Source organism: Malania oleifera, chromosome 8, assembly GCF_029873635.1.
Source record: "Malania oleifera isolate guangnan ecotype guangnan chromosome 8, ASM2987363v1, whole genome shotgun sequence".
NCBI lineage: Eukaryota > Viridiplantae > Streptophyta > Magnoliopsida > Santalales > Ximeniaceae > Malania > Malania oleifera.
This window is the reverse complement of record NC_080424.1, coordinates 99563387-99578540: the sequence shown is the minus strand read 5'-3', so window position 1 is coordinate 99578540 and position 15154 is coordinate 99563387. Positions and strand designations below refer to the sequence as shown.

General features: G+C 37.9%; 2 protein-coding genes and 1 pseudogene across 2 annotated transcripts; 2 read left to right on the top strand and 1 right to left on the bottom strand.

The window, feature by feature from the left end:
- The first annotated feature begins 6993 nt into the window (after positions 1–6993).
- LOC131162852 (loganic acid O-methyltransferase-like) lies at positions 6994–8271 on the top strand. The gene is made up of 3 exons (XM_058119458.1): positions 6994–7101; positions 7373–7417; positions 7834–8271. Exons 1-3 carry the CDS (start codon positions 6994–6996, stop codon positions 8269–8271), a joined length of 591 nt encoding a protein of 196 aa, XP_057975441.1.
- Positions 8272–8297: 26 nt separating this feature from the next.
- LOC131162851 (loganic acid O-methyltransferase-like) lies at positions 8298–8947 on the top strand. The gene is made up of 2 exons (XM_058119457.1): positions 8298–8405; positions 8600–8947. The coding sequence occupies exons 1-2, from the start codon at positions 8298–8300 to the stop codon at positions 8945–8947; spliced, it is 456 nt and encodes a 151-aa protein (XP_057975440.1).
- Positions 8948–10122: 1175 nt separating this feature from the next.
- The window catches only part of LOC131163111 (vacuolar-sorting protein BRO1-like), a 55882-nt pseudogene continuing 50850 nt past the window's right edge, over positions 10123–15154 (bottom strand).

The following is a 15154-nucleotide window of genomic DNA, read 5'->3' as shown; positions in this document are numbered from 1 at the left end:
ATAACAATTTAATTGATTCAATTTTCATAAAATTACTGACTTAACTTAATCCCCTTACCTAATTCAATAAAAAAAATCTGATAACACCCCGATCTACACCCCAAGTGTTCAAAAACCTTGAAATCCTGAAATTCAAACTTTACCATATTATCCGTCATAATTCTTAGAAAAATTTTCCCTAAATTTTCCCTAAGTTTTGAATACCCTAAATAGCCCAATTAAAGTCTAAATTATCAAACCTACCCCCGATTTAGGATTGGTACCCCGGAACTCCAATTTGAAAACTCGCTCCAATTAGATTGTAGAGAATCTCCCCACGAGTCTCCTGGCAATTTTCGTTTGTTAATGGGGCTTATAGTTTAAGTGAAATTGAGATAAGTTTGAGATTTAGCCTTACCCCAGGAGATATGCCTACGCCGCTCCCACAACAGATCCGCTCCAGTAGAAATGTTGGTGGCAGCGAGCAAAACCCAATGGTATTTTCAGATTTTTGGTCTACCGATTAACGGAGACAAGGTGGAGGAGAGTGGGAGAGAGAGAACGAGGAGATGAGCACTGCTGTTTTTTTTTTGTTTTCAGAAGGTCTTCCTTCCTGAAGCCTCCTGAAGCCTCTAGCTTTAGGAAGGTTATATATATATATAATTATAATATAATATTATTATTATTATTATTATATAATTTAATTAATAATTATTTATTTATTTATTATTTATTTTTTTAAAAAATTAATTTTAATTTTAATTTAATTTTAATTTTTTTAATTTTAATTTAATTTATTTTTTTTATTTAGGATCACTACAAGTGATGTATGCCTCTCCTTGGGATTTTCTTATTGCTGCTAGCACATCAACATTTATTTTATAACTGATGATCAAGGACTCCAACATGTAATATGGGCTCTTGTGATGTATTATTACTCATGCAGTATGGGCTCTTGTATTTTCTTTTTGCACACCAACACAGCAGCATGGTAGTAACTCAGGATTGATTTATCATTGCTTTCTACACACCAACACAACAACATGGCAGTAACACAGGAGTAATTTATTATTGCTACCTACACACCAACACAGCAGCATGGCTGCAACTCAGGAGTGGTGGCTAAGGAATGTTGAGTGTTATAAAAGTTTGTATTGTGGCACAATACAGTGCGACGAAAAGTTTAGGATCAATGGAAATAATTTGAGGCATTGCGTCAAGCATTTACTTTGCATTTTGTTAATTACTTTAACATGGTATCCAGAGCCAACTAAGGGACTAAAGTCCGTCACCATTTTTTTTCTCCTCTATTCTTCAACCACTATGGCCTCTTTAGACACCTCCAACAAATCGCAAACACCTCCTCCCATCAACACCACAATTCTAAACTTAGCTAGTCATTTTATTACTATTAAACTCAATATTGAAAATTACTTACTCTAGAAAACCCAAATAGTTTCCTTCCTTAAAGGCAACCAATTGTACAACTGTGTTGATGGATCTTCTGTCATACCTCCACCAACGATTGATAATATTCCCAACCCAAAACACACCCAATGGCTTTTGCTTGATCAACTTATCATTTCGACCATCAATTCTTCCTTGTCCAATCATGTTCTCGCGCAGGTTCTGTAATGCACCACCTCGCATGAAGTCTGGACCACCTTGCACAATATATTTGCAGCTTAGTCTTCGACTTATGTTATGCAAATGCAGTACCAACTTGCTACACTTAAGAAAGGGGCTGAATCAATTACGGAATATTTTCACAAAGCTAAGACACTTGTTGCCTCACTTGGAGCAACTAGTAAAACTCTCTCTCCATCTGAATTCTTTATGTATTTACTGGATGGCACCGACTGCGATTCTTTGGTTACCTCTCTCACAAATAGACTCGATCAATTATATCCCCATCAGATCTATAACTACTTATTAAACCATGAATCTTGCCTCAACCATCAAGCCCAAACTCTTCTCATGGACAATCCACTGATAGCCAACTTTACTACCACAAAAACACCCCCATTTTTTCAGTCATTACATAGGGGACAAAGGGGTCGAACCTTTCGTCAGGGATAGGGTCAAAATAGAGGTCCCTCAAGTTATTTCTCTAATCGACCAAATAGCATACCATTGTGTCAAGTATGCCACAAACCTTGGCATACTACCCTCTCTTGCTACCATAGATTTAATTAGAGATATCAAGCACCAGCTTCATCCTCTTTGACAGCCAATTTTATGTCCGTGCCCACACCACCACCTTAGTACAATGCTTGGAACCCAGATACGACTTCTACTAATCACTTCAAAACAGACTTCAATAACCTCAATCTAGACTCTTCTTCTTATCAAGGATCTGACCAAGTTAGTATTAGAGATGGCTTATCACTACCAATTCAACACATGGGTTTAGCTCATCTTCGCTCCTCAATTAGCAATTTTCTTCTTTCTCATATTCTTCATGTTCCTTTAATTTCTAAAAACTTACTCTCAATTCTTCAATTCTATCTTGATAATTCTGTTTACTTTGAATTTCACTCCAATTGTTTCTTTGTGAATGCTACACACAACCAGAAGGTCCTACTTCAGGCACCGTTGAAAATGGCTCGTATGTCCTGCCTCATGATGTCACGACCTCAACCCCTGCTCCTCCTCAAGTCTTTCTAGGTGAAAGAACAAGCCCTTAAACATGGCATATGCGCCTTGGTCATCCCTTAAACAGGATCACCTCTCTCACAATCTGTTAGTTTCAACTCTTTGTGACTACTCCCAACACTAATCACTCATGTGCAGCATGTTTACAATCTAAAACACATGCCTTACCTCACCCCTTATCAGCTTCTAGATCTACGCAACCATTGGAATTCCTTTTTCTTGATGTTTGGGGCCCTACCCTGTATTATCCACCGCTAGGTGTCAATTATACTTATCCATTGTAGATGATTTTACCAAATACATATGGTTATTTCCACTACAATCAAAATCTACTGTGTCTAAATTTTCCTTAGCCTTTTTACATTATGTTAGTAATTCTTTTTTAACAAATGTCTTGATAGTGCAATATGATTAGGGAGGGGAATTTCACCCTCGTCAAAATTACTTCAATCATGTGGCATTGTTTATTGTATTACATGTCCTTATTCTCATGCCCAAAATGGAAGTGTAAATCGATGTCATTGACATATTATCAAGACTGGCCTTTCACTTTTAACTCAGGTATCAATGCCATCTCAATATTGGTCTGAGGCATTTCAAATAGCTGTATTTCTAATTAATCAAATGTCCACTCCAATTCTCAATCATAACTCACCTTTTTAAACTCTCTTCTGTCATCCACCTTATTACAAGTTCCTTCGCTCATTTGGCTCGAACTTAAGGCCTTAGTATCGTCATAAAATGGATCAATGATCCAAACTCTGTGTGTTTATGGGCTACATCCTAGACCACAAAGGCTATCATTGCCTTCATGTTTCATCAGGCCATGTCTATGTATCTCGATATGTGCAATTCAATGAGGCACATTTCCCTTTCGCTTCAACATAGCCAACTACCCTTTCACAAACTACCACTTCACGTCTTCTTCGTCCCTCCTAGCCCACATCCACATGGACCATCTCCCCTCAATTGCCCATACCATGTGCCATGTCTTCTCCCGATCCTTCACATCCCGAGTTTGGCCCACCTACACCTACCCACTTCTCCCCAACTCCTTCAACCTTGTAACATTCACCCACTTAAATTCCTGAGTCTTTGACTTCTTCTCCTAGGTCTTCATTGCCCCACCATGATCACTCACCTTCTGCTAGCCCAATGTAGAATAATCACCCCATGGTTACCTGTTCTAAGGTCAATACTCACTGTCCTCTCACTCGCATAGATGACACAATCCTTTGGCCCTCTAGTAAACCCTCCCTTGCACTCACCACCTCCCCAACTCTAGAAGAACCACAATTTTACACCGAAGCTTCCAAGTTTCATGGATGGCGTGAAGCCATGAAAATTGAATTTCAAGCTTTGTTACAAAATCATACTTGGGATCTAGTTCCTCCATCTTCCTCCTTCAATGTTTTGGGACCCAAGTGGATCCTAAAAACAACAAGGAAGGCTGATGGTCCTTGGAACAACGCAAGGCTCGCCTTGTAGCCAAAGGTTTTGATTAGCAAGAAGGCCTAAACTACAATGAAACTTTTTCCCCTGTTGTCAAACTAGTTACTATTTGGATTCTACTCTCACTTGTTATTTCCTCAAACTGGTCGTTACATCAACTAGACATACAAAATACATTTTTACATGGTGATCTGGAGGAGGCCGTGTATATGCAATAACCATAAGGTTCTGTAAATCCTAACTTCCCCACTTAAGTATGCAAACTGAAAAAAAAAAAAAAAAAAAAAAAAAGGCAATTTATGGCCTTAAACAAGCCCCTCGAGCCTGGTTTTCAAAATTGAGCACCGAACTATTTTCTTTAGGTTTTACTGAGTCCATATTAGATTCTTCATTATTTATATTTTGTAATTCATCACATGTGGTCTTTGTGTTAATCTATGTTGACAATATTTTAGTTATAGGATCTAGTGCTTCTCTTATTTCGGATTTTATACTTGCTCTTGGTGCATCATTTTCGATCAAAAATCTTGGTTAGCTTCATTATTTTATAGGTATTGAAGTTTACTGAAATTCTCATGGTTGTTCACGTGTCAATCCAAATACATTACTAATCTACTGTATCGCACTAACATGTTGATGGGGATTAGCATGCTCTACCTATGTCATTTTCAGATGTTGCGACACGTGGACGGCCTCCCAATGTCCACATTTCCTATGCCGATATGCTGACACATGGACAACTTCCAAATGTCCACATCAGCTCATGATTATTTTGTAGATGCTTGAAGACTTTTTGGTGAGAGAAAGACTCCAGCAGAAATGCCGAAGCAAGTCCGAGTTCAAGACCCATGTGGGCCCCATATGGCCTTGTGGGCCACACATGGCTCCATTAGGCCTTACACAGATTTGGGCCCCTTCTTTGACATATGTTCACGTTTAAGTTGTAATAAGTCTAAGTCAACTTAGCTTGCAAGGGTGTGCTTAGTAACTTGTAAGAGTATATTAAATGTGTCTAGTAAGTTAAATTATTTAATAGGTTTGTAAGTTATGAAAGTTAATTTTTCTTGTCTCCCATGCTTGTATGGGAATTGTAGTATTTATTGTCTTGTCCCCCCATACTAGTTTAGCTAGTTAATGTCTTGTCTTCCCCCTTCCCCATGCTAAGTCTTTATATATTCTCTTTATATATTTTCATTGTAAGACCTATAAAAGCATCTAAGTATTGATATTGAATTGAAAAGGGTTTTCCTTTGTGAAGCTTGTCAGGTTTTGTCCAATCCTTGTGATTGTGTAGTGAGAGGCTACATCGTTTTCCCTAGAGATCAAGTGGTGAGAGACCACTATCCTATCCCACTTTCATGACTTCCCTCCATCACCCACACGGCCATCACCAAGTTACACCCCAAGCCCACCAATCCATCATTTCATTTGCTGCATACATATCCATATTTCAAAGTGTGCACGAAGGACTTCAAACAAGTTCTAACTTGCATATAATATCGTCAAGTCATCCATCATTTAGATTGGGAAAATTAGCCTTCGTTTGAAATATTACACACCTATAGTAATTTACTACTTTCATTGTGCTATAGCTTGATCTAGGAATTCTCTGATATGTTCTGAGTTCGTGGTGAATCAAACTAAATCATTTAACAATTTACTTTGGTAAGATTGTCCTTTTCTTAACCCTTAAACTGGTTATGAACTCCTATTTGAAGCCCATAAGCCTTAGTTGAGAAATAGCCCTTGAATTCCAACCATTTCTTTAAAACTCGTAGCAGGTCAGACTACTAACCCTAACGGTCAGTAGACTAACCTGGGTCAGGCAACAGACCCCAATAGTCAGTCGACCAACCTGCTACTACCACTCCAGAATTCTATTGCTAAATTCATCAGGTGACTGACCCTTAAGGTCAGGGTCAAGCGACTAAAGTCACCCTGAACCTTTGGTTTTCACTATTAATTCACATTGTTTGAAGCCTTACTTAATCTTGAGTGAGTCTTTGCTTGAAATCTCAACTTCTAAGTTTGAATAGCACATTTGAACCATTAGATTTCAATATTGATTTTGCTAGTTTAAAATCAATTCTTGGAATATTGTTGTGCTAAACATAGAACTTTATTCTTAAAATATTGAAATAGCATCTTTTTCGCATTTAACTTAATTCCTTTGTGAAAGAAATCTTGGGACTTATTTTCTGGACGGCATCATACACTGTTTAAAAATTCAACAAAATGTGAACTGTAGCATGATTTGTTGTGTTTATGTTCAAATAATTGAATTCTTAATTTAAAGTGTATTAAGTGTATATGCTTGCTTGTGTGAGGGTTGAAACCGTAGGACATAGGTCAACCATTCTCGTCCTAGATCATATGTCCAATGCAAAACCAGCTTCCACCCCAATGTCTACTTCTACTAAGCTTACAACACTTGATGGATCCATGATTAAGGATCCTCATCTCTATCGTAGTGTCATAAGAAGCCTACAATACCTAGCATTCACTCGACCAGATATTTCTTTCGCTGTCAATAAAGTCTGTCAATACATGCATAGTCCACGACTACCTCATTGACGGGCGGTCAAAAGAATCCTACATTACCTTAAACTCACCCACAACTTTGATCTTCATTTTTCTCCTTCGTCCTTAAACAACATTTCTGCTTTCTCCTATGCTGATTGGGATGGCTGCTCTGATGATATAAAATCCACTGGTGGGTTTTGTGTCTACTTTGGATCGCATCTAGTGTCATGGGGTTCGAAAAAGCAACCAACAATTGCTAGATCATCCACGGAGGCTGAATATAAAATTGTTGCCAATACAACTTGTGAGGTTATATGGATTCAATCCCTCTTAAAAGAGCTTGGAATATTTTGGTCTAAACCTCCAACATTGTGGTGTGATAACATGGGGGCTACCTACCTATCGATTAATCAAATTCTACACTCTCGCACTAAACATGTAAAAGTGGATTATCACTTTGTGCGAGATCGTGTAGCTGCCAAAACTCTTCAAGTATCCTTTATTTCCAGTAAAGATCAAATAGATGATATTTTTATAAAACCACTTTCCACTTCTTGATTTTTGCTATTACGATCAAGCCTCACCTTCTGTCAAGTGCTGCTTGAATCGCGGGGGGCTATTAAAAAAAGTTCTCAAACATAGTGATGTATGCCTCCTTAGGATTTTCTTATTGCTTCCAACACATTAACATTTATTTTATTACTCATGGTCAAGGACTCCAACATGCAATATGGGCTTTTGTGATGTATTATTGCTCATGCAGTATGGGCTCTTGTATTTGCTGCCTGCACACCAACACAGCAACATGGTAACAACTCAAGATTGATTTATTATTGCTTCTTGCACACCAACACAGCATCATGGTAGCAGCTCAGGAGTAATTTATTATTGCTACCTGCACACCAACACAACAACATGACTGCAACTCAAGAGTGGTGGCTAAGGAATGCTGAATGTAATATAAGTCTATATTTTGGCACAATACGGTGTGAAGAAAAATTCAGAATCAATGGAAATAATTTGAAGCATTGTGTCAAACATTTACTTTGCATTTTGTTAATTACTTTAACAAATGCATTAAGATTTTCACACAACTAATTGAATTCCAACAGTCATCCAATTTTCGAGCATACTTCAAGTGATGATGATGATGATGATGGTGTTCTTAAGTAGCAACAGTGATACCAAGATGAACTTTGATCTTATACATATCTCTGATTATAGGAAGAGGGATTACACCAGGTGAAGGTCGTGTTAAGCAATAGCATACAGGAGAAGCTCCAAATTCAAAACACTTCCAAGGCAATCAGCCCACACGTATTCTGCATTGCAGATCTCAGATGTTTGGTTGGCTCCAACACCATTAACTGCATCCCGACCATAGTAGAATTAGTGAAACTCAAATCCAAGAACCATGATCTTGAGGTTAAACAACCTGAATTCCTTGTCCTCTTCAATGATCAAGTTAGCAATGATTTCAACTCTCTTTTCAGATCCCTTCCTTTCGACAGGCAATACATGGCTGCAGCTGCCCCTGGCTCTTTCCATGGTAGTCTGTTCCCCAAGGCCTTCACAAATTTTGTTCACTCTTCGTTCGCGCTTCATTGGCTACGAAAAGACGAAGTTACTGAAGTGAACTCCCTAACATGGAATAAAGGATAACATGGAATAAAGGAAGAATTACTTACATGGGTAGTTCTCAAGGAGTGGAAAAGGCCTACACTACTGAATTTTTGAAGGACAAGGAGGCTTTCCTTATTGCAAGAGTAGTAGAGATGGACAGCCATGGGTTGATGGTGATTCTCGTACCATGTTGACCAGAGAGAAGTCCCCCTTCTGATTCGACTCTTGTCTAGGTCTTTGGATGTCTAGGACATGCCTTTGCAGACATGGCTTTGGAGGTAAGGCCAAATTGTCCCTCTTTGATTTATAGGTTTGCAACTTCATTTCTTTCAAGTGATTATGTTTTGAACCACAGTTTGCTATGCAGGGTTCAATAAGGGAAGCTCTTTTGGACTCATTTAATCTACCAATTTACGTCCTAAGTGCCTCCGAATTGAAACAAATGGTCACAAGCAATGGGCATTTTAGCATTGAGAGGATGGAGGAAATACACTTTCCACCAAAACTCAGTACTCAGGATATACAACTCTGCAATCTACATGTAAGAGCAGGGATGGAAGGACTCCTTTCCAAACATTTTGGACCCAAGATCATTGATCAACTCTTCAAGAGATACTTGACGAAGCTCGAAGAATACTCGAGGATGCTGTGCTTTACTAGCATTGAGACGGTGGCAAATCTCTTTCTACTTGTTCAACGAAATGAAGTTCAATGACTAAAGATGTTAATTTCATAGGTAAAACTTTAACCAGTTGAAGCACCAAGCCAAGAAATATATACAATTGCTCTACATAGGCAAGATACATAATAAGAAGCAATTCGCCCTCAGGCTGTGTAAAATGTTTATTTTCTCAGAAATAAAATGATATATCAATTCTAGAAACAGGCCAGTATATTTATGTCCAACTAAAATGTTATAATTGTAATTTTCAAATGTATGGTCATGATTTGTTATGCCTAGCGACAATCTATTTATTCAGATTTAAAGGCTCATTAGACAAGTCAAATTAAAAATGGAGTCCATCAGCTGTATGAAGGTATTCCATGTATCATTCTCGTTAAGAAAAAGAAAAAACAGAATAAAAACATTCATTCATGTTACATTTGAGAACATTGAATTGAAGCTTCGATTTGGAATTGCGGAAAATCACGTATAACTTTTCAAACTTGTTCGGTTAAATTTCATTCCACATGGGCAAACTTCCAAAGTCGAGTCCGTATGAAAATGCTTTAATTTCACATCTTAGACCACCTCGAGAATGAAATGCCTAAAAATTCTTAAAAGAGTAATTTTGTTTGCTGTTGCAAATCATGAGAGGGCAAGGGGGTGTTGTACTTGCTACCCCTAAGATTCTATTTTATATCACTGTCCACAAAAACAAAATCTTCCCCACGAAAGGTGGCTGCCTTCATCAGCAACACCCGCAACCCCATCACTGCCTCTGGCGACCAAAGAAAACAACAGACACCAAAAATTCCGACAACCTGCACTCCAGTTTTGAGATGAAAAATGATGACTCTGCTTGAAGGCATCTCCAGCCCTCTACGGTCGCAGAAACTAGACCATGGTCAACTCAAATTGTCATGAATAATGGCTACCAGGCTCAGCGCCTAACATGCAGCGGTAACTCCGGAGGAAGGCTTCAGGGAAAGTGATATTTTAAAGGGGGAGGATGGAAATCCGATGGGGTTAAGAGCAGAACACGCTCCTGAAACCTGTTAGTCTTCTTTTCTCTTATATTAACATTAAAATACAAATCCAAGTACAATGTGGCACATTTATGGTAGCATTTGAACAAGTATTGAAATCAGACATCATTGGAAGTGAATAAAACGTGGGTATTGGTAGATGATCCAAATGTTATCAGAACTACACGGCAAGAGGAAAGCTGGCAATCAAATTGCATTCCTGCTAATTATTTTATTAAATCATGCACCAAGTTCTCCATGCCAACAATTTGTTGTTGCTGTGTAATCACTGCAATTTTGAAAGGATGAAGCACATAATAACCCAGGTGCTCTCAATTTACAAACTGATACAAACCGAACTAAAGCTGCACCGTGCAATCAAAATATGTACTACTCAAACCTACAGAGCTGAATGTATAGCTGCGATCCAGATGACTCCATTCGAATAAGAATAGATCGAAGTCTCAAAAGTATTGCATCACAATCAATCAAATTATACATATCCAACGGGAGGCAAAGGATGGATGGTACACTACTGTTGCTTGTAGTAACCACTTTGGTGAGGAGGATAAGGAGCTGGAATGTTGTAAGGAGGCCTGGGAAGAGGTCCTGTCGGTTGTGGGGCATGAGCATTGTAGTATGGACCTCGCCACCCAGGATAAGCGGGTTGGCCATACTCGTGGCTTGGTAGCGGCTGCTGTTGGGCCTGTGGTGGGTAAGGAGCACCAGCAGGTGGGATGTGGTAAGGAGGTGGCTGTTGCGGAGATGTGTAAGGAGGAGGGTGACCATACCCAGCCACTGTTGGCTGCTCGGGAGGCTGGTAGTATGGTGCCTGTGGACGAGATGCATTGGGATCTGTTTGCTGTTGAGCTGTGGATCTCTGAGTTCCCACTGCGGGGTAGCTGCTGCTGCTGTAGGCACCAGTGTTTTTTCCATCCTGGAAACTGAGACCTCCTACTTGTCTTTGTACATCTTCAATCATTTCTCTGCACTGGATGTTTCTGGTCATCGTAAAATCACTAGACTGTTGCTTCACATTCGTGATTGCATCCTGATCAACAAGAAGCATTTTGCATATAAAGTTAACTCAATAAGTAGGTCACCTCAAAAAAAATCTCAACAAACTAAGAAATTCTGTAATACACACACACATACACTCCCATTTAAAGATCCAGCTAAATTTATGTTACTGCATGTGCCAACTGTATGAATATTGTAGTTATCTAAAGACAAAAGGCAAGTGAAGATACATAAGCATAAAAAATAATGTGCATACTTGTGTACCCGAGCCGAGAAACATGAGCAAAGATAGTTACAAGTCAATTCATTATGCAGCTAAAATGAATTGCAGTTTTACAATGGAATAAGAGTTGGAATAATATTGTATTTGAAGCAGTGCAGCCTAAAAAGCAACGAATGAACAATTCCATACCTGGAGAGTAACATGGAACTTCAGTCCCTCATTTATGTTCTCCTTGATTTCTCGATACTTTGCTATGGCAGCCTGAAATGAGGAATAAATTTTATTTAAATTTGAAAACGCATGCTAAAAAAGAATTGTCAAAGTATATAGTTCATGCAAAATCAAGAACAGAGGGCGTGGGTAAGTTTATACAATTATACACAACTAAAAATGAGTAATCAATTATGATACCCACAGAAGCATCATTTTGCCAAGCCATGATAGGAAACTGAGAGAAAGATGGGGGGAGGAGACGCCCTAATTTTGAGCCATATGCCAGTCGCCTATTTTTGGCATTAAAGAAATTATGTGGAGGGGCTCCAACAGAGACTCGACAGTCATTCATGAGTTCGTGAAAGATGTAAGATGGTTTAGAAACAGGTACAGTGACACCTGCTCGTTACTGGTCATTCATAACCAAACTGACTTGAAAGTCGAAACCATCAGCTGACATGATGTACGTGGCAGAAACACTTAATACAAAGGAACCATGTCCAGAACAAATGTGTTTGTCGGTATCAGAAGCCAACACTTAGATGTTCCTAACACTTATTGATGCTTCTTTAACTTGATTTAAACACATTCAAGATTTTAAGTTTTATTCAGTTAAAATTCCAAGGCTTCAAAAATATGGAAATTTCAATAAAATAAATTTTCAATGTCTATTTCAATTTCAATTTCAACATTTTTAAAAATAAAATTATGAAAAATATTCCTAAAACATTAAAAAAATTTATGAGAGTTTAGAAAATGCAAGATTTAGAACTAAAATATATGCAAGATTTAAAACTAAAATAGCATATGTAAAATACATCAAGTGACAAGAATCTGGTGTATAAGGTATAATATTGATAACCATATTAAACATTTTCAGTTAAAATAAATGAAATTCATAAAACAGATAAACATTATTGCTTAGGCAAAAATAACTAATTTAGAGATGAAAACTAGAATAAAATGTTTAGTTAATTTATACAAGTTCAGTTTCACATAAAATTTCAAGAGTCTTAAAGCTATCTTTCTCCTATCCTTGTGATTTTCTTTGTTTTCAATAAAAAAACATTTATTAATACAGAAATGCCAATTTGAAAGGTTTTCAATCACAAGTTTCAATTTCAAGGAAATTTTGTTCCATTGTTAATTTTTTGACAAATTCTGTTGAAATTCTTAAATTTCAATAAATTATGGATGATTACTAGAAATATCAAAGGTCTGTATGATGGAAAGTCGACCACCATTTTGGTTTTGATGGATGCGGGAAGTTGAAATTTCAACAATATTAAAACATTGAGTGGAAATTAAGACCATGAACACAACAAATGGCATCATGTGTCGAAGTGTAAAACACCAACATCCAGAAACTTCTCCAACACTTCTTTATGCTTCTTTAACACAATTCAAACACCCAAAAAAGAGTGATTAAACTTTTCATTTTATTTATAAATAAAATTCAAACTGATGGTTTGAATTATGTTTCTTTAATACAATTCAAACCCCAAAAAAAAAGTGATTAAACTGTTCATTTTATTTATAAATAAATTTCAAACTGATAATTTGTAACATTTATTATAAAAAAGCAAGGCTGCATTTACAACGGGACTGATAAATTCAGAATTTCTTTAGATGCGTAGTTTTTTTTTGGATAGAAAAAAGAAATATATTAATAGAGAAGGAGGAAAATTACAGAGAAAGGAAGATAAGATATCCTCCAAAATACAAATAAAAGCAAAGAAACAAAAACAATTACATCAGGGCCCATTTCGAATCCTTCCGACAACAAAATTCCTTTCAAAGAAACCCAAAGAATAAGCCCAAATAGAAGTCAGGAAGGTAACTCTTATCACAAAAATAGAAGGGATTTGTTTTGCCATTGAAGATCCTTGCATTTCTTCCAATTCACAAGGTCCAAAAAGGGCACATATCCATAGATCTATTCCCCTATTACTCCTCCAAAACCTCTGTTTTGCACCAACAAGAAAGCATCAAACATCCGATGCACCGTCAAAATCTCCTCAAAAACTGAGAAAGAAAAGCCCAAAGCTGCCTAGCAACCTGACAAAAGAGTAGCAAGTGGCACTGGTCTCACTCGCCTCCAAACAGAAGGTACAAATATCTGGACTTATGACCATGTAAGGCCTCCACACCCACAGCAAATCATTTGGTATTAAGCATACCAAGAACTGAAATCCAGATAAAGACCCTGGTCTTGAAAGGAACCTTAGCCTTCCAAATAAGAACGGTTCAGTATTTTCAACAACTGGGAAAGAAAAACTTTTGTGAAGAACAAGCCAGAAGATCACCAATCCAATCACCAATCCAAATCCTCTAATCACTTCCCATTCAAGAAAAGAGACTTCAACACTCTCAACAACATGGTCGTATCCTTGACCTCATTCTCATTGAGATTTCTAAAAAATGAAAATCTAAATAGAGAGAGCCCTCCCTCTAAAGAACAAAAAGCATTAAATGGGGCAGTGCAAGACAGACAATCTGAAAGACAAGGGAACAAAGATTCCAAAAAAAAACCTCTCCCACCCAAGCATCCACCCAAAACCAAACAGGACTCCCTTTTCCAGCTCAATAACAAGTAAGAGAATAGAAGCAACCTAAGAAGTCTTCTAACCTTCTCCCCAACTAATAAGATGATCTCTCCTCTTCCCCAATACACAAGCTTAAAAAATCACTCATTATCCTCTCCAAAACAGCAGCCACAGAGCTGGAACTAGTAAAAGGGAATGTTGGAGAGAGCAGCACTAATAAGAGTAATCAACCCCCCAAAGTTTCAACCTTCCAATGTACTACCCATCTCACCACCACCAAGCTCCCAAAAAGAAGAAATTAGGATTTACACCAAGAGAGAACCAAATATGCAAGAGGCTAGTCTAAAATAGTACAATCAACTAAGGTAGCAAAATCCTCCAAATCACCTTCGCCCACATTCATGCCCGCAACCCCACTCTTAGACATGTTGATCTTCAATCCCAAAATTTTCACAAAAATTTTAAGTCAAAACCTCTTGGAACTTCACAACATTGTCTTGAAGGAAAATAAGGGAATCATCAGCAACTTGAAAGTGAGAAACTACAACCTCCTCCCTACCAACCTTAAGCCCCTAAATCACATCAAGGCCTTAAGCATGTCCCAACATTCAGCTCAACACATCGACAAGGATGAAAATGAAAAGGAGATAAAGGATCCTCCTGTCTCAACCCCAGAAAGCCTTAAACTGCTGCCTCTGTTGACCATTCACTTTGACATAGTTGCCAAGGTGAAGTACCCTTTAGTCCAAATACCTCCAAGCCCTTCTTAGACGTAAAATAAACCAAAAGGCCCCAACTCACCATATCATAGGATTTTTAAAAAACCAACTTAAATAAAACACCCCTCCCTCCCCTTCTCACATCCTTCACTTCATTAGCAACCTAGACAGCATCCTAAATTTGTCTATCCTTAATGAAGGCAGACTACCACAAAGTAATTGTATCCCCTGACACTTCTCGCAACCTTTTAAACACAACCTTAGCCAAGATTCAAACACAGCCCTCCTCACCTTCTCAATATCAAAAGGTATCACCAACCAACTAGCAAGGTCCTCACCAATAGGACACCAACCGAAGCCCTCTAAAATCAGCCTATGCTTGAAACCCTCAGTACACAAATTACAAACTCCTACAATGTCCATAATCTCCTCAACATGTTTGGAGTCACACATCACACCCCCCAAGTCTAACTCAAGTTCTTCAACACAACTATTCCTCCTCTCATTGGTAT

Excerpts from the sequence above, each read along its gene's own strand:
- LOC131162852 (XM_058119458.1), top strand. The coding sequence starts at position 6,994 with ATGGGGGCTACCTACCTATCGATTAATCAAATTCTACACTCTCGCACT. Across the intron at positions 7,102-7,372 it reads TAGCTGCCAAAACTCTTCAA|TATGGGCTCTTGTATTTGCT; the intron begins GTATCCTTTATT and ends TTGCTCATGCAG. Across the intron at positions 7,418-7,833 it reads CACACCAACACAGCAACATG|GAAGAGGGATTACACCAGGT; the intron begins GTAACAACTCAA and ends CTCTGATTATAG.
- LOC131162851 (XM_058119457.1), top strand. The coding sequence starts at position 8,298 with ATGGGTAGTTCTCAAGGAGTGGAAAAGGCCTACACTACTGAATTTTTG. Across the intron at positions 8,406-8,599 it reads TGGACAGCCATGGGTTGATG|GGTTCAATAAGGGAAGCTCT; the intron begins GTGATTCTCGTA and ends TTTGCTATGCAG.